The 27,299-nt window shown below is 45.6% G+C and overlaps 1 protein-coding gene across 1 annotated transcript in view; it reads left to right on the forward strand.

Annotated features, from left to right (window-relative positions):
- Positions 1–3,345: 3,345 nt before the first annotated feature.
- Positions 3,346–27,299, forward strand: part of EIF2AK1 (eukaryotic translation initiation factor 2 alpha kinase 1) — a 43,886-nt gene continuing 19,932 nt past the window's right edge. The window contains exons 1-11 of the mRNA XM_017864758.1: positions 3,346–3,549; positions 3,809–3,921; positions 15,423–15,575; positions 16,927–16,964; positions 19,382–19,401; positions 19,443–19,490; positions 20,699–20,778; positions 22,295–22,394; positions 23,992–24,052; positions 25,798–25,889; positions 26,333–26,568. Of these exons, the coding sequence (XP_017720247.1) occupies positions 3,432–3,549; positions 3,809–3,921; positions 15,423–15,575; positions 16,927–16,964; positions 19,382–19,401; positions 19,443–19,490; positions 20,699–20,778; positions 22,295–22,394; positions 23,992–24,052; positions 25,798–25,889; positions 26,333–26,568 (1,059 nt within the window). The 5' untranslated portion in view covers positions 3,346–3,431. The remainder of the gene's footprint in view (positions 3,550–3,808; positions 3,922–15,422; positions 15,576–16,926; positions 16,965–19,381; positions 19,402–19,442; positions 19,491–20,698; positions 20,779–22,294; positions 22,395–23,991; positions 24,053–25,797; positions 25,890–26,332; positions 26,569–27,299) is intronic.

A 27,299-nucleotide genomic window follows, 5' to 3' on the forward strand; every position in this document is an offset into this window, starting at 1 on the left:
TGGGACTACAGGCGCCCACCGCCATGCCCGGCTGATTTTTTGTATTTTTTAGTAGAGACAGGGTTTCACCGTGTTAGCCAGGATGGTCTCCATCTCCTGACCTCGTGATCCACCCGCCTCGGCCTCCCCAAGTGCTGGGATTACAGGCGTGAGCCACTGCGCCCGACTGATAGTTTATCTTTTTTCGTATCCACACCAACACTTGGTATGAGAAAGTTTAAATTTGCAAATATATTTTGAAACGATATTTCATCCTTTAACTTGCATTTACTTGTAGCTAATGAAACTTGTGCAACTTTTCTATCTTATTGGTCATTTGGTGTTCCTCTTTGGTTAACTGTATGTTTAATATCGCAAGCTGATATGCGGTATTGTATTTTTTAAAAAAATTAATTTCGGCCGGGTGTGGTGGCTCATGCCTGTAATCCCAGCACTCTGGGAGGCCGAGGTGGGCGGATCATGAGGTCAGGGATTTTAGAGCAGCTGTATAGAGTGTGTTGCTTTTTTTCTCTATGCCTTCAGTAACACTGGGCATTTCCAGTGATGGTGGAAAATGGTGAGAACCAGATATTGCATATTAACGTTATTATTATTCGTTTCAAATTATAGAGAGGAGGTCTCACTAAATTGCCCAGGCTGGTCTTGAACTCCTGGCCTCAAGCAATCCTCCTGCATCAGCCTCCCAAAGTGCTGGAATTATAGGTGTGAGCCACCGTGCCTGGCCCATGCTAACATTTTTAATGCAAGTAAAGTGTGCCATTGTATGAATGTTCGTCGTCAGTTGAGCCAATTATCTTGTCTTCTAGTTTTGGCAATTATAAGCATTGTTTCAATCATTAGCTTTTAAACTATGTATTTTTGCTTGTTTTTAACTTTTTCCTTAGGATAAATTTCTGACAGTTGAATTGTTGAAGAAAAAAAATTATTTTATTTTATTTTATTTTATTTATNATTAATAAATATAAAAATTCAGCTCATCTTGAACTTTTTGGACTCTAGCAGTCCTCCCACCTCAGCCTCCGAAAGTGCTGGGATTGCAAGCGTGAACCACCACACCCAGCTTGGGACCATGTCTTAATCATTTTTGTACAACCCAGTTTCAAGCAGAGTGTTGGGCACATAGTAGGTGAACTAATTTAGTGAATTTCTTAGGCAAATAGGATTTTACAATAAATTTGTTTTCCCCCCAGAATATATTTACCATATTTATTTGAATTGAAGTAACAAGCATGAGAAGAAGTTTATTTTAATATCAGAACAGGACCATATTGAGAGTCTGATTCAAATTTCCATTTGATTTGCCCATTCAAATTGAGTCCAAATGAGAGGCATATCTGCCATCAATAGCTCTCATTTTATTTTTATTTTATTTATTTATTTTTGAGATGGCGTCTCACTCTGTCACCCAGGCTAGAGTGCAGTGGTGCAATCTCGGCTCACTGCCAGCTCCACTTCCCAGGTTCATGCCATTCTCCTGCCTCAGCCTCCCAAGTAGCTGGGACTACAGGTGCCCACCACGCCCGCCTAATTTTTTGTATTTTTAGTAGAGATGGGGGTTTCACCGTGTTAGCCAGGATGGTCTTGATCTCCTGACCTCGTGATCTACCCACCTCAGCCTCCCAAAGTGCAGGGATTACAGGCGTGAGCCACCACGCCAGGCCAGTATTTGTATTTGTATTTTTTTTTTTACAGTATTTGTATTTTTAAAGCTGTGAATACATAGAGACAAAACACTCCTCAGAAGGGGCGTGCTCTTCTGGAACATCAGCAAGGCACAGGAAGGAACATCTCTAATCTCTTTTTTTTGACACTGAGTCTTGCTTTGTTGCCCAGGCTGGAGTGCAGTGGCTGGATCTCAGCTCACTGCAAACTCTGCCTCCTGGGTTCAAGCGATTCTCCTGTCTCAGCCTCCCAGGTAACTGGGATTACAGGCATGCACCACCACGCCTGGCTAATTTTTTGTGTTTTTGGTAGAGACGGGGGTTTTAACATGTTGGCCAGGCTGGTTTTGAACTCCTGACCTCAGATGATCCACCTGCCGTGGCCTCCCAAAGTGCTAGGATAACAGAGGTGAACCATCGTGCCTGGCCCAACTCTAATGTTTGGAATCTAATCTATCTGGAGGACACACCTTTATTTCTTATTTTTCTTTCTTTATTTTCTTTATCTATCTTTACAGTACTTTGAGTTGCTGTTTAAGAGAACTACACCTTTAATTGCCTCTACCAGGCTGAGTGCATCCAAGTATGACTGTCTATGGAAAACAAGTTCAAATAGAATTCTTAAACAATACCACTTTTACACATTGTGCTGTGGTTGAGGTCCAAAATCTGAAATATTTTTATTTCAACTGTAGCTGATCCATGAAAATTAAGGATAATTTTTTCTTTTTCTTTTTTTTTTGAGATGGAGTCTTGCTCTGTCACCCAGGCTGGAGTGCAGTGTGCAGTGGTCTGTTGTGTGCTCACTGCAACCTCTGTCTTCAGGGTTCAACCGATTCTCCTGTCTCAGCCTCCCGAGTAGCTGAGACTACATGCACCTGCCACCAAGCCCAGCTAATTTTTGTATTTTAGTAGAGACGGGGGTTTCACCATATTCGCCAGGCTGGTCTCGGACTCTTGACCTCAGGTGATCCGCCCACCTTGGTCTGCCAAAGTGCTGGGATTACAGGTGTGAGCCGCCGCGCCCGGCTTAGGGTGGATTTTTGAATCTGAGGGTTTCAAACCATAGTGGATGGAGTGTGGCCAGGGCGGGGGGTTTTAGTTTGGAAAACTAACCTGCACATGTATCCCTGAACCTGAAAGTTTTTTTTTTTGTTGTTTCTTTTTTGTTTAAGGAAAACATTTCAGTTGTAAATTCTAAGAGGAATTTCTGTTAGGTTGAATTCACTTTGCATTTTGGAATGTAGTTGGCACCTCCCGTTTCTTTGTGGCATAATGGTTGACCAAAATAGGTTCAGGTCTCATTGAGACAGGTTTTGAAAATGCTTTTAAAATTTTTTTCCTGGAAAAGCAATGACCAAAGTCATTGCTGTACCCGCAAAAGGTAAATATATTTCGATTAGTCTCCGCAAACACCCGATTCTTACACTGACACTCGAGTCTGGGCGTGAAACGTGAGCACTAAACCCTTCTGGGGTAGGTGGGAACTAGGCCAGGCTTTACCTGGGCGCCGCTTAAGCCCCGCCGCCGGCAGATGAGCCCACTAGAGCGCATGCGCAGGGGGTGCTCCGGCGTCGGACACGCCCAACTCTTCTGGTCCGAAAAAGGGCGGAGTCTGCTACAAGCCCCGCCCCCTAGTTAAGGTGCGCGCGTGGCTGGGGCTGGTCTTCCGCCTGGTGAGGGGCTACTTCCGGGTCGGACGGCGCGAGGTGCAGCCGCCTAGTGTGGTAGTGCCTGGCTGGCCGGGCTGCGGCCCGCGCGCGGCCGGCGATGCAGGGGGGCAACTCTGGGATCCGCAAGCGCGAAGAGGAGGGCGACGGGGAGGGGGCTGTGGCTGCGCCGCCGGCCATCGACTTTCCCGCCGAGAGCTTGGACCCCAAATATGACGGTGAGGGATCGGATCGCGGTGTCGCAGCTCTGCTTTCTCTGTCCACCCGCGTTTGCGGGCGGTATAGGCAGCCCTGAGGTTTACCTGAAGACCCGGGTGAATTCGGCTGCCTCTAGGGTTGAACCGGAGGACCAGCCGCGCAGTGCTGGGGGGCGGCGGGCGGGCCGTCGGGGTAAGGTAAATATTATTTGAAAAGGACGTCTGCTTCTCGCTCCTTTGTTTACATTTCTGTTCCTTGGCTTCCTCTCTGGGGACTGAGGCCCTCGGACGGCTGGGGACATCCCTGAGGTCACCGTCCTGCCCCCAAGCCTTGGGTTTTGTCATTGGTTGAGAACGATCTTCTTTCAATACTGCAGCGAGAGTTCGCAAACTGTAAGCTGAATAGTTTGGGTTAAGAGTTGTAATTTGTAACTTTTCTTGTCTTTTGCTTAATTGGAAGGAGAACTAAAGATTTCTCATAGTGAGGCAGCGTGGAAATAAATAAACGTCTTTGGTTTAAAGAATACAAAGGCCCAAGTTTTTTTTTTGGAGACAGTCTTGCTCTGTCACCCAGGATGGAGTGCAGTGGCACAGTCATAGCTCATTGCAGCTTCCAACTCCTGGGCTCAAGTGATCCTCCAGCTTCAGCCTTCCGAGTAGCTGGGACCACAGGTGCACACCACCATGCCCGGCTAATTTTTTAATTTTTTAATTTTTTTTTTTTTTTGCAGAGATGGGATCTTGCTGTGTTCCCCAGGCTGGTCTCGAATGCCTGGCCTCAAGCGATGCTCCTGCCTCGGCCTCCCAAAGTGCCGGGATTATAGATTTGAGCCACCACTCTCAGCCCCCAAGTTTTCTTGAGGCTTTTGGTTACTAGGAGATATGGGGTAGCTAAGTTACTTAGCATAGAGTAAGAGATGCTTAAAACATTGACTCTAGGTAAAAGTGTCCACTATTTTTATGAAAGTGAAATAGAGTCTTTAGTTGCTGCCAGGTGTTTTAGCAATATTAAAAATTAAATTGTGCTATTAAGAATGAATACATTGGCCGAGTGAGGTCACGCCTGTAATCCCAGCACTTTGGGAGCCTGAGGTGGGCGGATCACCTGAGGTCAGGAGTTCAACAACAGCCTGGTCAACATGGTGAAACCCCCTCTCTACTAAAAATGTAAAAATTAGCTGGGCATGGTGGCGGGCGCCTGTAATCCCAGCTACTTTTGAGGCTAAGGCAGGAGAATCGCTTGCTTGAACCCAGGAGGCGGAGGTTGTAGTGAGCCGAGATCGCACCACTGCACTCCAGCCTGGGAGACAGAGGAAACTCCGTTTCAAAAAAAAAAAAAAAAAGAAATATATTGATTCAGGGATTTTTTTTTCCTCTTTTTTGTGGAATGCTTCAGGAATTTGTGTTTCATTCTTGTGCGGGAGCTGTGCTAATCTTCTCTGTGTCATTCCAGTTTTAGTATATGTGCTGCTGAAGTTTTTTTTTTTTTTTTTTTTGAGACGGAGTCTTGCTCTGTCGACCAGGCTGGAGTGCAGTGGCCAGATCTCAGCTCACTGCAAGCTCCACCTCCCGGGTTCACGCCATTCTCCTGCCTCAGCCTCCCCGAGTAGCTGGGACTACAGGCGCCGCCACCTCGCCCGGCTAGTTTTTTGTAGTTTTAGTAGAGCCGGGGTTTCACCGTGTTAGCCAGGATGGTCTCTATCTCCTGACCTCGTGATCCGCCCGTCTCGGCCTCCCAAAGTGCTGGGATTACAGGCTTGAGCCACCGCGCCCAGCCAACAGAAGAAAATTTTAAAAACTATTTTTTAACGGACAAACAACTTTTCCACCACATGTAAGGTGGTAGGTATATTATAGCCCAATAATACAGAAAGTGTTATGTCATGGGAAAAGTCCCAGCTGTAAACATGCAAGTGTGTCTTTTCTGTAACATTGTGATAAGGGTTTCTGCAGACTAAAGATTATTCTTGAAGGGAGTGATCTTAGATAAGCTTTTAAAATTTTTCTTTTCCTGGGTTACCGATAATACTGTTGTGCTGACGTATGGCCTTTTCTTCCAAAGAGGCCTGGAATGTCCAGAGTTTATGTTTTTTGTTTTTTTTTTTTTTTTTTGAGATGAAGTCTCACTGTGTCGCCCAGGCTGGAGTGCAGTGGCGCGATCTCGGCTCCCTGAAACCTCCTCCCCTCCAGGTTTAAGCAGTTCTCTGCCTCAGCCCCCAGAGTAGCTGGGATTACAGATGCCTGCCACCACACCCAGCTAATTTTTTGTATTTTTAGTAGAGACGGGGTTTCACCATCTTGGCCAGGCCGGTCTTGAACTCCTCACCATGTGAGTCACCTGCGTCCAAAGTGCCGGGATTACAGGTGTGAGCCACCGTGCCCGTCCTTTTTTTTTTTTTTTTTTGACACTGAGTCGTATACTGTTGCCTGGGCTAGAGTGCAATGGCTTGATCTTGGCTCACTGCAGCCTCCACCTCCTGGGTTCAAGCGACTCTCCTGCCTCAGCCTCCTGAGTAGCTGGGATTACAGGCGCCCGCCACCACTCCTGGCTAATTTTTTGTAGATTTTAGTAGAGACGGGGTTTCACTGTGTTGGCCAGGCTGGTCTTGAACTCCCGACCTCGTGATCTGCCCGCCTCAGCCTCCCAAATTGCTGGGATTACAGGTGTGAGCCACTGCATCCAGCCCACAGTTTATGTTTTAAAACTTTTTTTAGAGGCAGAATCTCGCTCTGTCACCCAGTGCAATGGTATAGTCACAGCTTAATGCACCCTTGTTTTCTCAGGCTCAAGCTATCTTCCTGCCTCAGCCTCCTGAGTAGCTGGGTCTACAGGTGCGCGCTACCATGCCCAGCAAATTTTTTATAGTTTTTCTTTGTAGGGACAGGGTCTCAGTATGTTACCCAGGCTGGTTTTGAACTCCTGGGCTCAGGCAGTCCTCATGCGTTGCCCTCTCAAAGTGCTGGGATTACAGGTGTGAGCCACTGTGCCCAGCCCATTTCATTTTTTTCTTTTATTTTGCATGTATTTATTTTAATTTTAGAACACTAGAATTCACCTGATCGTTTTCACTCGATGTAAAATGAATAAGTAAATAATTTCTGGCAGGCAGTCTGTATGATTTGAAGAAGTCACTCTGCCGGCTAATGGCAGAGTCAGAAAGTTCAAAACCTAAATGTAACTTTAACATTTTTGGCAATTTATTTATTTATTTATTGAATGAAATGGAGTTTGGCTCTGCTGCCCAGGTTGGAGTGCAGTGGCGCAGTCTCTGCTCACTGCAACCTCCGCCTCCTGGGTTCAAGCAATTCTCCTGCCTCAGCCTCCTGAGTAGCTGGGATCACAGGTGCACACCATCATGCCCAGCTAATTTTTGTATTTTTAGTAGAGACGGGGTTTCACCATGTTGGCAAGGCTGGCCTCAAGCTCCTGACCTCAGGTGATCCGCTTGCCTCGGTCTCTCTAAGTGCTGGAATTACAGATGTGAGCCACCACACCTGGCTGGTTTTTTTTTTTTTTTTTTGAGACAGAGTTTCACTTTGTTGCCCAGGCTGGAGTGCAATGGCACCATCTCAGCTCACCGCAACCTCTGCCTCCCGGGTTCAAGCAATTCTCCTGCCTCAGCCTCCCGAGTGGCTAGGATTACAGGCATGCGCCACCACGCCTGGCTAATTTTGTATTTTTCATAGAGACAGGGTTTCTCCATGTTGGCCAGGCTGGTCTCAAACTCCTGACCTTAGGTGATCTGCCTGCCTCGGCCTCTCAAAGTGCTGGGATTACAGGCATGAGCTACTACGCCCAGCCAGTTTTTTAAAACCTGTTTAGTAATGTCTTAAATAAACAGTAAGTGAGAACTTACGACCTTCAGCCTTAGTGCCAGCTTGTCTGTCTGCATGGTCTCATATGGCACAAAGAGGATGGGGTTGGGAGTCAGTCTGATCTGCCTGGTTCACTGGTTCCTCAGCCGCTCTGAGATCAGTGTTTTCATCTGTAAAATGGGGATGAACACGAACACTTACCTTATATTTTTTGAGCATTGAAGGAGATTGTGCATGTACATAAATGGCACATGCTCAACAAGAACAGTTTCCGTTTTTCCTATCTTTCCCTCTCTCATCTGCCCAACTTCTTTTTTTTTTTTTTTTTTTTTTGAGATGGAGTTAAACTCTTGTTGCCCAGGCTGGAGTGCAATGGCGCGATCTCGGCTCGCCACAACCTCTACCTCCCAGGTTCAAGCGGTTTTCCTGCCTCAGCCTCCCTAGCAGCTGGGATTACAGGCGCCCGCCACCACGCCCGGCTAATTTTGTATTTTGATAGAGACGGGGTTTCTCCATGTTGGTTGGGCGAGGTCTCAAACTCCTTGACGTCGAGTGCATCACCGGCGCCGGGTCCGGCCAAGTTGCGGGGATTTATAGGCCTTGTTTCTAATCCTGTGCTCTAGTCTCCGTCTCTGTAAACTCTTTCTTTATCCTGGGTCTTGGTCTGTCTTCTCTTATATGGCAATGTGAGGTCATTCTAGTCCCATTTCTCTCTTTGCATATTGCGCGTTTTTTCTACTAAATATAGAACCACAATCAGGAAAACTGTTTTCCCATCTGTCTATGGATTCTGCTGATCCACCTCAGCTTCCAGGAATTCAACTCCCAACTCAATTCCACAACGAAAGCCTTCCCCCTTGATTAACCCAACTCAGCATAACTATTCTTTCCCCCGGTTTTTTATCTCACATCCCATTTAAAACTACCTTTGGTTGTTTCAGTAATTAGAACATATCACTGTTTCGTCATTATGCACACAGTTTTTCAACCATGTAACCTTACAATACTTTTCCTTTTAATTTTAGAATCTCATGTCTCCAGCAGAACTCCAGGGGTGCGTTAAAAGAACCCCCTCAGCAGTCCAACTTCCCTTGTGCCCAGTTGCAAACCAATCTCTCCGCTGTCTTTCTCTTGCTTGCGAGCACTTGTAAGCCCATGTGCATCGAACCAAAACCCCCACTTCGTTCAAGACCAGTGTTTAAGTGTTAAGGTAAGAATAAACTTAATCTTGCTAAATAAAGCCTTGTAAACGGCTGGGCTCTGTGGGTTCATGGGCTGTTAAACCGCAACTTTGGGAGGCGCGCGAGGGTGGGTGGATCCCCTGAGGTCAGCGAGACATTGAGATCAACTGGCCAACATTCGGGGGAAAACCCCCTCTCTACTCAAAATATGCGACAATTAGCCGGTGTTGTGCAGGTGCCTGTACTCCAGCTACTCGGGAAGCTGAGGGGGCAGGAGAATCCACTTGAATGGGGGAGGTGCAAAGATGATTGCACACTGGAGCCCAAGGACACTACCACTGCACTCCCATCTGGCGACACCGAGTGAGACTTTCTCAAAAATAAATACAATAAAATAAATAATAAATAAATAAATAAATAAATAAGTAAAAAATAAAGGCTTGCTACAAATACTGTGTTGCTGGTTCTCACGCTTTACTCAGGGAAGGTAAATTAAAACAGTGTTTTAATTTAATGGAATGAGTTAAGAATGATGGTTCACCCCAGAGATGGCCGGATACGTCGGACGCGCATGATTGAACATGCGTATACAAAACTATAGTAGAGGCCGGGCGCGGTGGCTCAAGCCCTGTAACTTCCAGCACTTTCCTGGGCGAGGCCGAGAACGGGCCGGATCACGAGTCAGGAGGATGAGACAACACCTGGGCTAAACACGGGTGAAACCACCGTTCCTCTACTCAAAACATAACAAAAAAAACTAGCGGCGAGGGTGGCCGGGCGCCTGTACAGTCCCCAGCCTACTCCGGAGGCGTGAGGCAGGAGAATAGGGTGAACCCGGCGAAGGCGGACTTGCAGTGAGCTGAAAGATTCCCCACTTGCCACTCAGCTGGGCGCACCAGAGCCAAGACTGCGTTCTCAAAAAAAAAAAACAAAGAAAAATACTATATACTACTATACTACTATATGTTTAGAAGTAAATCGAATTAGTAGTGTTGGAGCACAACACAGGGTGGACTTACAGTCAAGCAATAATTTATTGTCACATTTAAAATAACAAAAGACGGCTCAGGCAAGTGCTCATGGCTGCTAATCAGACTCTTGGGAGGCCAAGGCCGGAGGGATCACTGTGAGGTCAGAGTTTGCAGACCACAGCCTGGACCACAACCATGGTCGAAAGCCGTCTCACAAAAAAAAATACCAACAAAGTAACCGGGCCAGGTGCTCCGCTGTTAATCCAGCACTTTGGGAGGCCCGAGGCGCGGCCCGGATCACGAGGTCAGGAGATTGAGAATCCTGGGCGAACACGGTGAAACCCCATCTCTCTACCCGAAAATACAAAAAAAAAAACTAGCCGGGCGTGGTGGCAAAGGCGCCTGTAGTCCCAGCTTCTTAGGGAGGCCTGAGAAGCGGGGCGAAATGGCGTTTAAACCCGGGAAGGCAGCCAGAGCTTGCCAGCGTGAGCGCAGGAATCACGCCACTCGCACTCCGCCTGGGCGACAGAGCGAGACTCCCCATCTCAAAAAAAAAAAAAAAAAATGGCAAAAGTAGCCATTAGCGCCAGAACATATGGCGCACAGCTAATAATCTCAGCCACATTTGGAAGCTGCAGCAACGGCAAGGAAATGCTTTGAAACCGGAGGTGGAGGTTGCAGTGAGCCTGAGATCCATGCCACTGCACCTCCAGCCTGGGCAACAGAGAGCACAAACTCCATCTCAAAAAAAAAAAAAAGAATGGCCGGGCCATGGTGGCTCATGCCCTATAATCCTAGCACTTTGGGAGACTGAAGGCGGCGGTAGATCATGACGGTCCAAAAGAAATCAAGACCATCCTGGCCAAACCAAGGCGTCGTAACTTGGTTCTAACTAAAAATACAAAAAATTAGCTGGGGCACTGGTGGGGGCATGGTAAATCCCAGCTATTCGGAGGCCTGAGCTGGAAAATTGCTGAACCCTGGGGCGGAGGTGGAGTGAGCTGAGATCGGCGCCATTGTGGCACTCCCAAGCCTGGTGACAGAGCCGAGACTGTCCTCAAAAAATAAAAATAATGAAGTAAATAATTGGATTTGTTGTAACCACAAAGAAGGGAAATAAATGCTTTTTAGATGACGGATACCCCATTTATCCTGATGTGATTATTACATCATTTACATGCCCCTGTATAAAAATAACATAAAATCATGTCCCCAATAATAGGTTACACGCTACTATGTACTCACCAAAAATTAACAAATACAAAATAAAGTTATGGTTGTTTTAATGCTGGGAGTCTGGAAAGCAGTGGGTATACAAAAACTGGAGCGAATAAAATACTTAAATGGAATTTCCCCCACTTCAATTCCAGCCTTACATTTTTTCCTTTGCAGTAAATTACTTATGAATATAATTACCTGTGGAACTCCAAATTGCATAAAATTGGACTAAATGAGAAGAGCATAATTCCTTTTGTGCATCCTATACTAATGACATATACTGCAACAATTTTTTTTTTCTTGAAATGGGGAGTCTTTACTCTGCGTCCCCAGGCTGGGAGTGGCTTGGGTGTGATCTCATGCTCCACTGCAACCTCCACCTCCCAGGTTCAAGCCAAATTCTCCTGCCCTCAGCCTCCCAATAGCTGGGATTATAAGGGCGGTGTCACCAAGCCGCGGGTATTTTGTATTTTTTTTTTTTTTTTTTTTTTGTGAGACCGGAGTCCCTGCCCCTCTGGTGGCCCACCAGCCTGGAGGTGCAGTGCCGGATCTCAAGCTCACTGCAAGCCTCCGCCTCCCCAGGTTCATGCCATTCCTGCTCAGCCTCCGGAAAGTAAGCTGGGACTCACGGCGGCCCGCCACCCGTTCCGGCTAGTTTTTTGTGTATTTTTTAGTAGAGACCGGGTTTCACCGTGTTAAGCCCAGAATGGGTCTCGATCTCTGACCTCGTGATCCGCCCGTCTCGGCTCCAAAAGTGCTGGGATTACAGGCTTGAGCCCACTGCGCCCCGGCCAATTTTGTATTTTTAATAGAGATAGGGTTTCACCATGTTGTTCAGGCTGGTCTCGAACTCCTGACCTGATGATCTGCCTGCCTTGGCCTCCCAAAGTGCTGGGATTACAGGTGTGAGCCAGCCCCGGGCCTTTTTTTTTTTTTTTTTAAGATGAAGTTTTGCTCTTGTCCGGGCTGGAGTGTGCAATGGTGCCATCTCTGCTCACTGCAACCTCTGCCTCCTGGGTTCAAGCGATTCTCCTGCCTCAGTCTCCTGAGTAGCTGGGATTACAGGCACCTACCACCACGCCTGGCTAATTTTTCGTATTTTTAGTAGAGACAGATTTCACCATGTTGGCCAGGCTGGTCTCGAACTTTTGACCTCAGGTGATCCACCCACCTCTTCTTCCCAAAGTGCTGGGATTACAGGCCTGAACCACCATGCCCAACTAATTCATACAATTTTTGAAGCTCCGTTATGGTGTAGCTGGTGAGCAGGTAAAAGAAAATCACATAAACTCATTGTGAACCAATTCTTGACCAGAGAACTGGAACCAACTGCACATTGTGTGGTTGAAAATGTTTATTTTTATACCTCCTGTAGGGTACTTATATGAGAAACTTGAGCACAAAAGTGAGTAGAATCATAGATTATGATGTTTATGGTTCAGTTTATTGCCTGAGACCATTGTGGCTTCTTTAATAGTTCTGGTCACAAGTTGGGCATGGTAGCACATGCCTGTAATCCCAGCTACCCGGGAGGCTTAGGTGAGAGGAGCCCTCGAGCCTAGGAGTTCAAGGTTTCAGTGTGCTTTTTTTTTTTTTTGAGACGAAGTCTCGCTCTGACCCCAGGCTGGAGTGCAGTGCGCAATCTCGGCTCACTGCAAGCTCCGCCTCCCAGTTCAAGCCTCGGTCTCTCAAGTAGCCCAGCCTTCAGTGTGCTTTGATCATGCCTGTGAGTAGCCAATGCGCTCCAGCCTGGGTGACATAGTAAGAGTCCGCCTCTAGAGAAAAAATAAAAAAAGAATAGTTCCAGCCAGAGATTCTGAGGTTCTTTTTTTTTTTTTTTTTTTTACCAAAACAGTCTCAAACTTACACTTTTATGTGGTCTTAAAACTGAATGCGGTTTTAGTTAAAGATACATTATCAATGCTGGGCACAGTGGCTCACACCTGTAATCCCAGCACTTTGGGAGGCCCAGGCGGGTGGATCAGGTCAACCTAAGGTCAGGTTCAAGACCAGCCTGGCCAATGTGGTGAAACCCCGTCTGTACTAAAAATACAAAAATTAGCTGGGCATGGTGACGGGCGCCTATAATCCCAGCTACTGGGGAGGCTGAGGCAGGAGAATTGCGTGAACCCGAGCGGTAGAGGTTGCAGTGAGCCGAGATTCCACCATTGCACTCTAGCCTGGGCAACAGAGTGAGACTCCGTCTCAAAACAGAACAAAACAAAACAAAAAGATACATTATCATTTTGATAAACTTGACTGGACATGAAAAATGGTACAAATATCTGTACATTGTATACTTACTGTTTCTTGAATAAAGCAAATAATACACTCTGCATTCCAAGCAGTGGCATATGTGGTGGGAGGTGGGGTAAACAGAAAGTGTGTTCCTTAGGTTCTGAAGCGTTGGTACCTGGGGATTATTGTATTAGTCTCATCAAATAGAGAAGCAGATTAGGATAATACAGCAATCTTCCCCATAATTAAAGCAATCCTGTGAATTTTACTGATTTAATTTATTAGTAAAATTTACTGATTTACTTTAATTTTAAGAGAACATTTTTTTTTTTTGAGACGGAGTCTCTCTCTGTCGCCCACGCTGGAGTGCGGTGGCGTGATCTCGGCTCACTGCAACCTCCGCCTTCCATGTTCACGCCATTCTCTTGCCTCAGCCTCCTGAGTAGCTGGGAGTACAGGCGCCCGCTACCACGTCTGGCTAATTTTTTGTCTTTTTAGTATTTTTAGTAGAGACAGGGTTTCACTGTGTTAGCCAGGGTGGTCTCGATCTGGTGACCTGCTGATCTGCCTGCCTCGGCCTCCCAGAGTGCTGGGATTACAGGCGTGAGCCACTGCGCCTGGCCTAGATGACTGAATTTTAAAACCAGGTTATGTAAATAAATGTTTTTGATGTGATCAGTGAGTTGATAATCTAAATGGAGAATTTTCTTTTTTTTTTTTTTTGAGACGGAGTCTCGCTCTGTCGCCCGGGCTGTAGTGCAGTGGCCGGATCTCAGCTCACTGCAAGCTCCGCCTCCCGGGTTGACGCCATTCTCCTGCCTCAGCCTCCCGAGTAGCTGGGACTACAGGCGCCCGCCACCTCGCCCGGCTAGTTTTTTGTATTTTTTTTAGTAGAGACGAGGTTTCACCGTGTTAGCCAGGATGGTCTCGACCTCCTGACCTCGTGATCCGCCCGTCTCGGCCTCCCAAAATGCTGGGATTACAGGCTTGAGCCACCGCGCCCAGCCCTAAATGGAGAACTTTCTTTCTTTTTTTTATTTTAAGCAACAAATTTGGCTTTCATAAATGTAGAGTTTTTGATGTAGAAAGAATATCCTTGGTGGGGCATGATGACTCATGCCTGTAATCCTAGCACTTTGGGAGGCCGAGGTGGGCGGATCACAAGGTCAGGTGTTCGAGACCAGCCTGGCCAACATGGTGAAACCCCGTATATACTAAAAACACAAAAATTAGCCAGGTGTGGTGGTGGGCACCTGTAATCCCGGCTAGTCGGGAAAGTGAGGCATGAGAATCCCTAGAACCCAGGAGGCAGAGGTTGCAGTGATCTGAGATCATGCCACTACACTCCAGCCTGGGCAATAGGGTGAGACTCTGTTTCAAAAAAAAGAAAAAAAATTAGCTGGGCGTGGTGGTGTGCACCTATAATCCCAGCTACGCAGGCGTCTGAGGTAGGAAAATTGCTTGAACCCTGGAGGCAGAGGTTGCAGTAAGCCGAGATTTTGCTATTGCACTCCAGCCTGGATGACAGAGCGAGACTCTGTCTTAAAACAACAACAACAACAACAAAAAACCAACAATATCCTCTTTGGTATCTGTATTTGTTGAATGAGTAGGAGCCAAGACACCTTTGTGGAAACTTCTTTTTCTAAGGAGCTTGGTATTTGGTTTATACACGTGTGTACCATGGGCTCTTTGTATGTTGTTTAAAGGTATTTCATGACGACGAATGGTCACTTTGGTTGTAAGTTCTCATCATATGTTTGCTCTCCTGCCCTTATTCTTCTCTTGCTGACTAACAGCAAAGGGTAATGTGTGGAATGTCAGAAGACTTTGTTTACTCTTTTTTTTTGTTTGCCCTTGTTTTAGAAAGAGCTTAGTACTTTACTGACTAGTCTTGGTAAACAAGTGACTGTACAGGGTAAGAGAAGTAAGTATAGTTGTGCTTTTCATCAATGCGTGTAGTGTACTAGTTGCTCCTTTTAGAGAATCATTCCCCAAATTTCTTCGCTTTTTAAAAAAATTCATCTAAGAGCTGGGCATGTTGGCTCACGCCTGTAATCCCAGCACTTTGGGAGGTGGAGTTGGGCAGATCACTTGAGGCCAGGAGTTCGAGACCAGCCTGGCCAAACCCCATCTTTACTAAAAATAGAAAAAGTAGCTGGGCATGGTGGTGCATGCCTGTAATCCCAGCTGCTTGGGAGGTTGAGGCAGGAGAATCACTTGAAACTGGGAGGCAGAGGTTACAGTGAGCCAAGATAATTGTCACTGCACTCCAGCCTGGGTGACAGAATGAGACTGTCCCTCCAAAAAAAAAATTTTCTTTTAAGTTATTCTAGAGAACATTCTCCAAGTTTAACGTGTTTATAAATGTAGTATTTTTCCTATTGAGGTTTTGGTATATATTGCTGTTATTACACACTCTTCTCTGTGTACGCTTTAAAATTGCCATTAAAGATGTTTCTAATAATAGTTTTCATATTCTTTTATAGTACTTTGCCAGACCTTTATCAAAATGGGACTGCTGTCTTCTTTCACTTGTAGTGACGAGTTTAGCTCATTGAGACTACATCACAACAGAGCTATTACTCACCTAATGAGGTCCGCTAAAGAGAGAGTTCGTCAGGTAAGCCCTAAAAAATGTACTTTGGGTATGACAAAAATATCCTTTAATTTTAAGAGAACATATTTTAAAGCACTATGTAATTCTAATTATAAAACAAGTTTTAAAAGTATAAACTCTAGGCCAGGGGTGGTGGCTCATGCCTGTAATCCCAGCACTTTGGGAGGCTGAGATGGGAGGATCATTTGAGGCCAGGAGTTCAAGGCTGCAGTGAGCCATGATCGTGCCTCTGCACTCCAGCCTGAGCAGCAGAGTGAGAACCTGCCTAAAAAANAGCCCTAAAAAATGTACTTTGGGTATGACAAAAATATCCTTTAATTTTAAGAGAACATATTTTAAAGCACTATGTAATTCTAATTATAAAACAAGTTTTTAAAAGTATAAACTCTAGGCCAGGGGTGGTGGCTCATGCCTGTAATCCCAGCACTTTGGGAGGCTGAGATGGGAGGATCATTTGAGGCCAGGAGTTCAAGGCTGCAGTGAGCCATGATCGTGCCTCTGCACTCCAGCCTGAGCAGCAGAGTGAGAACCTGCCTAAAAAAAAAAAAAAAAAAAAAAAAAAAGAGAGAGAGAGAGGAGAGGCAAAGGAGAGGGCATAGATGGACTGGGATCGTGAGATGATTTTATTGTTTTTGTTTTGTTTTGTTTTGTTTTGAGATGGAGTCTTGAACTGTCATCCGGGCTGGGGTGCAATGGCTTAATCTTGGCTCATTGCAATCTCTGCCTCCCAGTTTCAAGTGATTCTCCTGCCTTAGCTTCCCAAGTAGCTGGGACTACAGGCACCTGCCACCATGCCCAACTACTTTTTTATATTTTTAGTAGAGACAGGGTTTCTTCATGTTGGCCAGGCTGGTCTCAAACTCCTGACCTCCTGATTCACCTGCCTCAGCCTCCCAAGTGCTGGGAGTACAGGCATGAGCCACCGCGCCCTGCCTAATTTATGGTTTTTACTTAGTAAAATGGGAGGTGGTACAGGATTTTGATTAGAGGAGTGACACAATCTGACTTACATTTTAGCAGGGTCACACTGGCTGCTGTGGTGAGAATGAACTGAGGGGGCACAGGCAGAAGCAGGGTGCCAGGTGCCACCATACACGCAAGAGAGGTGGGCAGGCAGGGGGGTGGGGAGCTCCTGCATGGATTTTGAAGATGATGTCAGTTTTGTCTCCTTCCTGGTCATTTCTCAGCTTTGAAATATTTTCATTTGTAAACTCTTAAGTAATACTGAAGAAGCCAATGGTTTTTAAAATATTGTTTGTGTATTTGGGGTTGTTATGTGATACTGAATTTTGATAGATTCTTTATTCCATGCAAGTTTTCCAAATGCTTTTAAAAAACAATTTTTTAATTGTAGGATCCCTGTGAGGATATTTCTCATGTTCAGAAAATCAGGTATGTGTGAGAAACTTTCTTGATTATGCAGACTACTGAAAAGAAATCAATATCAAGAAAATACTGGTTTGAGGTTAAAACATAATATCGTTAGTATTGTTTATGAACATGAAACACTTGGTTCTCAGCAATTGAGTACTGCTCCAAGACTTACTTTGCTTCTCATTCCCTCCTCTTTGATCCTCTGCCTTTCAGCATTTAGCGTGGATTCCATGGTCACACTCTTAATTCAGATTCCTGATACCCAGGCTCTGCTGGGGGACCGTTGAATTTTGGCTAGTTTAAATACTAGTTTAAAATCTAACTGGTCTGACCTAAATATTCATCAGCTCATGAATAGATAAGCATGTGGTCTATCCCTGCAATAAAGTGTTATTAATCTATTCAAAGGAATGAAGTACTGATTCATGCTACAATATGGATGAATCTTGAAAGCATCCTATGTAAAAACAACCAGTCATAAAAGGCCACATATTGTGTGATTTCATTTCTATGAAATGTCCAGAGTAGGTGAATCCATGGAGACGTAAATAGGGGTTTTATATGGGGTTGTGGGTAAATAGTCGGGTAAGGGAAGGATGGGGAGTGAAAGCTAATGGATATAGTGTTTATTTTGGGGGTGATGAAGATATTCTGAAATTAGGTAGCAGGGATGGTTGCACAACTCTATGTACTAAAAACCACTGAATTGTACATTCGAGAGAGGTGAATTTGACAATGTGTGAATTATAGCTTGATAAAAATAAAGCACTCTATATTTAAAAAAAAAATCTAACTGGTCTACATCATTAAGAAATTTAAGTAGGCCGGGCGTGGTGGCTCAAGCTTGTAGTCCCAGCACTTTGGGAGGCCGAGATGGGTGGATCACAAGGTCAGGAGATCGAGACCATCCTGGCTAACACGGTGAAACCCCGTCTCTACTAAAAAATACAAAAAACTAGCCAGGCGAGGTGGCGGGCGCCTGTAGTCCCAGCTACTCGGGAGGCTGAGGCAGGAGAATGACATAAACCCAGGAGGCGGAGCTTGCAGTGAGCTGAGATCTGGCCACTGCACTCCAGCCTGGGCGACAGAGCGAGACTCGTCTCAAAAAAAAAAAAAAAACAGAAAAGTAGCTGCGTGTGGTGGCACATACCTGTAGTTCCAGCTACTCGGGAGGCTGAGGCAGGAGGATTGCTTGAGCCCAGGAGTCCTGGGCTATAGTGCACTATGTCAGTCTGATGTCCGCATAAAGTTTGGCATCAGTATGGTGACCTTGATTTCCCCGGAGCAAGGGACCACGAGGTTGTCTTAAGGAGGAGTGAACTAGCCCAGGTTGAAAACAGAGTAGGTCAGTACTCTGGTGCTGCTTAGTAGCAGGATCACACCTGGGAATAGCCACTGCAGTCTAGCCTGGGCAACATAGCTAGACCCCGTCTTAGAAGAAAAAGAAATAGGCCGGGCGCGGTGGCTCAAGCCTGTAATCCCAGCACTTTGGGAGGCCGAGGCGGGTGGATCACGAGGTCAGGAGATCGAGACCCTCCTGGCTAACACGGTGAAACCCCGTCTCTACTAAAAATACAAAAAAACTAGCCGGGCGCGGTGGCGGGCGCCTGTAGTCCCAGCTACTCGGAGGCTGAGGCGGGAGAATGGCGGAAACCCGGGAGGCGGAGCTTGCAGTGAGCCGAGATCGCGCCACTGCACTCCAGCCTGGGCGACAGAGAAAGACTGCGTCTCAAAAAAAAAAAAAAAGCAAGAAGAAGAAGAAAAAGGAAAAAATAAATACATTCAGATTTTTTTTTTTTTTTTTTTTTGAGACGCGAGTCTTTCTCTGTCACCCAGGCTGGAGGGTACAGTGGTACAACCTTGACTCACTGCAACCTCCCGATCTTCTCCTGGGTTCAAGCATGGCTTCTCCTGCCATCAGCCTCCCGAGTAGCTGGACTCTACAGGGAACCCATCCCACGCACACCGGCTAATTTGTTGGAATTATTTACTAGAGTACGGGCGTTTTCCACCATGTGGCCAGGCTGGTTTTGAACTCCTCGACCTCATGGTTTCACCTCTCTCGGCCTCCCCAACAGTGCCTAGGATTACAGCCCGTGAGCCACCACGCCAGCTGAAATTTCAGTAAATTTATGTTCTGAGCATTAGCATAACCAACTGCTGCTGTTAGTGATTCTTAGGATTTCTCTGTACAACACTGGTAATGATTCTCTACTTGGTAATACTCAGTTACGCTGGTAAAAACACCTTTGATTGTGTTTTCACTTCATAGGCATGAAAAATTTCATTTAGCCCATCCTTTCCAACATCAGCCACCACACTACTGTGATACATGAGGTTTGTGAGGTTAGTCAATCCCGTGAGCATGAAGTATAGCCTAGAACGTTTTGATTCTCTCACGCTTAATATTGCATTGATTGTATTTGAACTTTCAGATCAAGGGGAAGTAGCCTTTGAAGCACAGACTTCACCGTACTTAAATTGAATTGACAGAAGTTGCCATCTTAGAAAAGGTGGATGGGATACTGGGAAGAGTGTACAAGGGTAACTCTCCACGTACTTGTTGAACCTAGTTACCGCTAAATAACTGTGTCCTGTTTTCAGACATTGTTTTCATTATTTTTTTATTCTATTGTATTTATTTTGAGACGGAGTCTCACTTTGTTCGCCAGGCTGCCGAGTGCAGCAGCGCAGTCTCCAGCTCACTGGCAACCTCCGATCCCTGGTTTCAAGGCTATCTTCTCCTGCCTCAGGCGCTCCTGGAGTAGCTGGGATTTTACAGGCATGCGCCACTACACCCAGTAATTTTTGTTTTTAATAGAGACGGGATTATCCACCATGTTGGCCAGGATGGGCGTTGATCTCGCTGACCTCGTGATCCACCCACCTCAGCCATTCCAAGTCGCTGGCATTACAAGTGTAGCACCGTGCTTGGCGCTGTTCTCATTATTATATATAAAGCACTCAACAGGAAAATTCCAGAAATCACGTGTATTTACTTTCTTTAAAGCATTTGTCGATGTACGGGGAAGTGGGCAGTTGTAATGTTTCTTCTAACTGTGTTGATTCTGTTTACATGGGTTTTGGAAAACTTTGAATTTGTTGACCTGATAGTTAATTTTATATTAAAAATGTGGTGCTACTAGCGGGCGCGTTGCTCAAGCCTGTAATCCCAGCACTTTGGGAGGCTCTGAGACGGCCGGATCACGGAGTCAGGAATTGAACTATCCTGGTTAACACCGGTGAAACCCCGTCTCTACTAAAAAAATACAAAAAATTTAGGCCGGGCGAGGTGGCGGGGCGCCGTAAGGTCGAGGCTACTCCGCGAGGCTGAGGCAGGAGAATGGGTGAAACCCGGGAGGCAGGAGTGCGCAGGTGACTGTACGATCCGCCACTGTTCACTCCAGCCCTGGGGTGGCGAGAGCGAGACCTCGCGTCTGCAAAAAGAAAAGAAAAAAAAAAAAGCAAATGGTGTTACTAAAAAAAAGTTGTGCCTGTGTTTTGAGCTTACATAGACTTTTTGCTAACATTCCTGTTCTTCAACTGAGAGCTTCCTCAGAGCTACACTCCCAACACTATCTGAAAAGCTCTTGATCTGGCTGACTTCCCTGAACATAGTAAGGAGACATGTCTTTAACTATATTTTAACTCTTTGACTAGTTTGGATTGTCTAAGCTCAGATTAAAAGAACTTCTTTATTCAGTTAAAGTTGAATGACACGATATACTTTGTCTTTTCTTCTACTTTTCAGGTCAGGAATAAATTAGATGGTCAGTATTATGCAATAAAAAAGATCTTGATTAAGGGTGCAACTAAAACAGATTGCATGAAGGTATGATTTTTTAAAATTACTTATTTTGAATAATTGTGTATTTAGTTCTTTTTGAAAGTTATACATGTATGTGTGTATATTTGGCAAAAGTAGGCAGTGTGGATTTCTAGTTTACTAGCAACGGGGTTACAGTAAAGTACCAAAATTAAATTATTATTATTATTATTTGAGATGGAGTTTCACTCTTTTGCCCAGGTTGGAGTGAAGTGGCGTGATCTCGGCTCGCTGCAACCTCCACCCCCCTGGGTTCAAGGATTCTCCTGCCTCCCAAGTAGCTGAGATTATAGGTGCCTGCCACCACGCCTGTTTAATTTGTGTGTATATATATATATATAATTTTAAAAATATATTAGTTTCTTAAAATGAATGATTGATATATAATATAGCTAGTTATGAAAAAACAGGAGCCCAGTTCCAGTTCAGTCTTCTCCCTGACATGCTGTGTGGTTCTGGATGAGTTGCCCAGTCCTCGGAGCCATTTCTGTCACCTGCCCTGAAATAGTAGTGACAGTAGTGATTTTACTTACCTTGGAGGACTGGGGTAGGAATCAAAAGAGAGAATGGTGATAAGTGTGCTATAAAAAGTGTAAAGTACTATATAAATATGTTATTTAGTTGCTATAACAATTGCCATTTGTCTCTCAAAAATATTTCCATTATATTGGCCGGGTGCAGTGGGTCACGCCTGCAATCCCAGCATTTTGGGAGGCCGAGGCAGGCAGATCACTTGAGGCCAGGAGCGTGAGACCAGCCTGGCCAACATGGCACAACCATGTCTCTACTAAAAACACAAAAATTAGCCGGATGTGGTAGTGCATGCTTGTAATCCCAGCTACTCGGGAGGCTGAGGCACGAGAATGACTTGAACCCAGCAAGACTTGAACCCAGCAAGCAGAGGTTGCAGTGAGCCAAGATGGCACCACTTCACTCCAGCCTGGGCAATAGAGTGAGACTCTGTCTCAAAAAAAAAAAAAAAAAAATTCCATTATTTTAACATAATGTAGATGCCTTATACAGAGGAGTTTTCATTACTGATGCTCCTGCATCTTATGATGGGATTATGTCCTGATAAACCCATCATAAATTGAAAATATTGTAAATTGGAGATGGAGTTTCGCTCTGTCGCCCAGGCTGGAGTGCAGTGGCGCGATCTTGGCTCACTGCAGGCTCCGCCTCCTGGGTTCACGCTATGGAGATGCATTTTAATATGCATAACCTACCGAACTTTGTAGCTTACCCTGCCTACCTTAAATGTGCTCCGAACACTTACATCACTCAATAGTTGGACAGAATCATCTAGCACAAAGCCTATTTTATAATAAAATACCACATATCTCATGCACTGCATATTGCAAGCCAGGGAAAAGATCAAAATTCAAAGTATGTCAAAAATTGTGATGTCTTCACACCATTGTAAGTCAGGGGCCATCTGTAGTTTGCTCTGGAACAAGAAGTATTGCATAAACATTTAACAAGTTTTCTGCAAAAGGCAGATCTAATTCCATTTGTTTTCTAGGTCCTACGGGAAGTGAAGGTGCTGGCAGGTCTTCAGCACCCCAATATCGTTGGCTATCACACTGCTTGGATAGAACATGTTCACGTGATTCAGCCACGAGGTAAGCCGTTTTTGATGACGTGGTAGTTGAAGCATTGGCAAACTTCAGCCCGTGGACTAAATCTGGCCTGCCCTTGTGTTTGTACATACCCCAAGGTGAGAATGGTTTTTACATTTATTTTATTTTATTTTATTTTTTTCGAGATGGAGTCTCGCTCTGTTGCCCATGCTGGAGTGCAGTGGCATGATCTTGGCTCACTGCAACCTCTGCCTCCCAGGTTCATGCCATTCTTCTGCCTCAGCCTCCTGAATAGCTGGGGCTACAGGTGCCTGCCACCACGCTTGGCTAATTTTTTTTTTTTTTTTTGTAGTTTTTAGTAGAAATGGGTTTCACTGTGTTGGCCAGGATGATCTCAATCTCCTGACCTCGTGATCTGCCTGCCTTGGCCTCCCAAAGTGCTGAGGTTACAGGCATGAGCCACCGCACCCAGCCAGTTTTTATATTTTTAAATATTTAAACAAAATCAAAAGATTTTGTGAAAATAACTTCTTTTTTTGAGATAGAGTCTCGCTCTGTCACCCAGGCTGGAGTGTAGTGGCATGATCTTTGCTCACTGCAACCTCCACCTCCTGGGCTTAAGCGATTATTCTGCCTCAGCCTTCCGAGTAGCTGAGATTACATGTGTGCGCCACCATGCCTGGCTAATTTTTGTATTTTTAGTAGAGACGGGGTTTCACCATGTTGCCCAAGCTGGTCTCGAACTCCTCACCTCGAGTGATCCCTGTGCCTCGGCCTCCCAAAGTGCTGGGACTATAGGCATGAGCCTCTGTGCCTGGCCCAAAATTTAAATGTCAATAAATAAAGCTTATTATAACACAGGCTCATTCATTTATATATTGTCTATGGCTGCTTTTTACATTTATATTTAGCCAGGGGCGGTGGCTCATGCCTATAATCCCAACACTTTGGGAGGCCGAGGCAGGCGAATCACAAGGTCAGGAGTTCGAGACCAGCCTGGCCAATATGGTGAAACCCCATCTCTAATAAAAATACAAAAATGAGCTGGGCATGGTGGTGAGGACCTGTAGTCCCAGCTACTCAGGAGGCCGAGGCAGGAGATCACTTGAACCCGGGAGGTGGAGGTTGCAGTGAGCTGAGATCATGCCACTACACTCCACCCTAGGCGACAGAGCAAGAATCTGTCTCAAAAAAAAAAAAAATTTAATTTTGTTTTAAAAATAGAGATCAGGAATCTCACTATATTGTGCATGCTGTTGTTAAACACCTGAGCTCAAGTGATCCTTGAGCCTTGGCCTCCCAAAGAGTTGGCATTACAGGCATGAGCCACTGGGCCTATGGCTGCTTTTGTACCGTAACAGGATTGATCAGTTACAGCAGGGTCCCAGAGGGCCCTAAAACCTAAAATATTTACTATCAAGTCCTCTGTAATGTTTGCCGACCCCTAGTGTAGTTGCATGGCTTTGTTTTTATGGTTCCTAACACGTGCCATTTGAATAAACTTTTTGTACTTTGCCAGAAGGTCATGACAGTTTTAGACTTATAGTCTCATTTGACACAGTTTGTATATTTTAACTCAGTCTTTGACTACAAATTGAAAAACTGGGCTGTTTGAAGATGGTTGTTTGTTTTTGTGCAGCAGACAGAGCTGCCATTGAGTTGCCAACTCTGGAAGTACTCTCCGACCAGGAAGAGGACAGGTATGTGAACTGGTGTGTCCTGTTGTATATTAGGACATTACCTCTTGTCACCTGCACTGGGTTTTGTGTGTGTGTGTGACACAGTCTCGCTCTGTTGCCCAGACTAGATTGCAATGACTCAATCTCGGCTCACTGCAGCCTCCGCCTCCTGTGTTCCAGTGATTCTCCTGCCTCAGCTTCCCCAGTAGCTGGGACTGTAGGCGCCCACCAGCACACCTGGTTAATTTTTTGTATTTTTAGTAGACACAGGGTTTCACCATGTTAGCCAGGGTGGTCTTGATCTCCTGACCTTGTGATGCACCCGCCTTGGCCTCCCACAGTGCTGGGATTACAGGTGTGAACCATCGCGCCTGGCCTGCATTGAGCTATCTTTGTCTTTTGCTACAAGGACCTTAGGAGGAGTGTTTTCGACTTTGCTTATTTTCATTACAAAATGTTAAATTATTTCTTCCTTTCAGATATTTCCTGTCAGTATTTTTTTTTTTTTTTTTTTTTTTTGAGATGGATTCTTGCTCTATTGTCCAGGCTGGAGTACAGTGACGTGATCTCAGCTCACTGCAACCTCTGCCTCCCAGGTTCAAGCGATCCTCCTGACTTAGCCTCCCCAGTAGCTGGGATTATAGACCTGCACCACTATGCCTGGCTAAGTTTTGTAGTTTTAGTAGAGACGGGGTTTCACCGCATTGGCCAGGCTGGTCTCGAACTCCTGAACTCAGGTGATCTGCCTACCTTGGCCTCCCAAAGTGCTAGGATTACCGGTGTGAGCCACTGCGCCTGGCCTATTTTTTATTATTTTTGTTGAGACAGGGTCTCGCTCTTTTGCCCAGGCTGGAGTGCAGTGGTATGATCTCAACTCACTGCAACCTCCAACTCCTAGACTCAAGCAATCCTCCCACCTTAGCTGCCTCAGTAGCTGGGATTACAGGTTTGTGCTACCATGTCTGGCTAATTTTTGTATTTTTTGTAGAGATGGGGTTTTGCCATGTTGCTCAGGCTAGCCTCCAACTCCTGAGCTCAAGTGATCCTCCCACCTTGGCCTACCAAAGTGTTGGGATTACAGGCGAGAGCCACTATTCCAGGCCTGTACATTGACTTTTTTTTTTTTTTTTTTTTTGAGGCAGAGTCTTACTCTGTTGGCCATGCTGGAGTGCAGTGGTGCGATCTTGGCTCACTGCAACTTCTGCCTCCCAGGTTCAAGCAATTCGCCTGCCTCAGCCTTCTGAGTAGCTGGGGACTATAGGTGCATGCCACCATGCCTGGCCAATTTTTGTATTTTTTAGTAGAGATGGTATTTCACCATATTGGCCAGGCTGGTCTCGAACTTCTGACCTTGTGATCTGCCTGCCTTGGCCATCCAAAGTGTTGGGATTACGGGTGTGAACCACTGCACCTGGCCAACTTTTTTTTTTTTTTTTTTTTTTGAGACGGAGTCTCACTCACTTCGTCGCCCAGGCTGGAGTACAGTGGCACGATCTTGGCTCACTGCAACCTCCACCTCCTGGGTTCAAGTCATTTTCCTGCCTCAGCCTTCCCAGTAGCTGGGATTACAGGCGTATGCCACTATACCCGCCTAATTTTTGTATTTTTTAGTTGAGATGGGGTTTTACCATGTTGGGTAGGCTGGTCTCTAACTCCCGACCTTAAGTGATCCGCCCGCCTCGGCCTCCCAAAGTGTGGGATTAAAGGCATGATCCCCTGCGCTCAGCCCATTGACTTTTATGTTTACTATTTTTTTTTTTTTTCAGAGAACAATATGATGTTAAAAATGATGAAAGTAGCAGCTCATCCATTGTCTTTGCTGAGCCCACCCCAGAAAAAGGAAAACGCTTTGGAGAATCTGACACTGAAAATCAGAATAACAAGTTTTGAGACGGAGTCTCACTCACTTCGTCGCCCAGGCTGGAGTACAGTGGCACGATCTTGGCTCACTGCAACCTCCACCTCCTGGGTTCAAGTCATTTTCCTGCCTCAGCCTTCCCAGTAGCTGGGATTACAGGCGTATGCCACTATACCCGCCTAATTTTGTATTTTTTAGTTGAGATGGGGTTTTACCATGTTGGGTAGGCTGGTCTCTAACTCCCGACCTTAAGTGATCCGCCCGCCTCGGCCTCCCAAAGTGTGGGATTAAAGGCATGATCCCCTGCGCTCAGCCCATTGACTTTTATGTTTACTATTTTTTTTTTTTTCAGAGAACAATATGATGTTAAAATGATGAAAGTAGCAGCTCATCCATTGTCTTTGCTGAGCCCACCCCAGAAAAAGGAAAACGCTTTGGAGAATCTGACACTGAAAATCAGAATAACAAGTCGGTGAAGTATACCACCAGTTTAGTCATAAGAGACTCTGGTGAACTTGAGTCAACCCTGGAGCTCCAGGAAAATGACTCGGCTGATTTGTCTACCAGTTCAATTGTGGAACAGCAGCTGCCACTCAGGCGTAATTCCCACCTAGAGGATAGTTTCACATTCACCGAAGAATCTTCCGAAGAAAATGTCAACTTTTTGGGTCAGACAGAGGTAGATTACTTTCCCAGACCTTCCTAGTTTGTCCAGTAGTGATTGTATTGAGGACTGTGCAGGTGTGTGGCCTTCTCTCACCCACTCTCAGCTCCGGCACTTCTGCCCTGCGTTCGGTCTCTTGTGCTACCCATGTTCCCCTTGCCATGTGACCTTTGTGTTCAGTTCTCCCTTCTTCACTTACTTAACTCCTCCACATCCTTTTCTGGCCTCCCCCCTCCCCGGCCATTTTCAGCTCCAGATCATCTTGAGTGTGTACCCTGGAGTTAGCGGCCTCACTCACGCTCTGTTTCTGTTGTATGTTAGCATCATGCCCTAAAGATATATTTATGCAAAAAGATTTTGCAGCATGACTTTAGGTGAGTCCCAGTAGGATTACCAGGTCAGTATTCAGGATACTCTCTTTCGTTTTAAAATTGGTTTTATTTTAGTTGTAGTTTTCAGGGTGCTCTTGTTGAGGGTTATACTGATATAACCCTCCTTCCATGGTCGTGCTGCCACAATGCTTTCACCAGTATTTTAAGTAGTAATATTAAAACCAGGAACACTGGGCTGGGTGCGGTGGCTCACGCCTGTAATCTCAGCAGTTTGGGAGGCCAAGGAGGGCAGATCACCTGAGATCAGGAGTTTGCAACCATCCTGGCCAACAAGGTGAAACCTCGTCTCTTCTAAAAATACAACAATTAGCCAGGCGTGATGGTGTGTGCCTGTAGTCCCAGCTACTCAGAAGG

Source organism: Rhinopithecus bieti, unplaced genomic scaffold (genome assembly GCF_001698545.2).
Source record: "Rhinopithecus bieti isolate Rb0 unplaced genomic scaffold, ASM169854v2 scaffold_77662, whole genome shotgun sequence".
Lineage (NCBI taxonomy): Eukaryota > Metazoa > Chordata > Mammalia > Primates > Cercopithecidae > Rhinopithecus > Rhinopithecus bieti.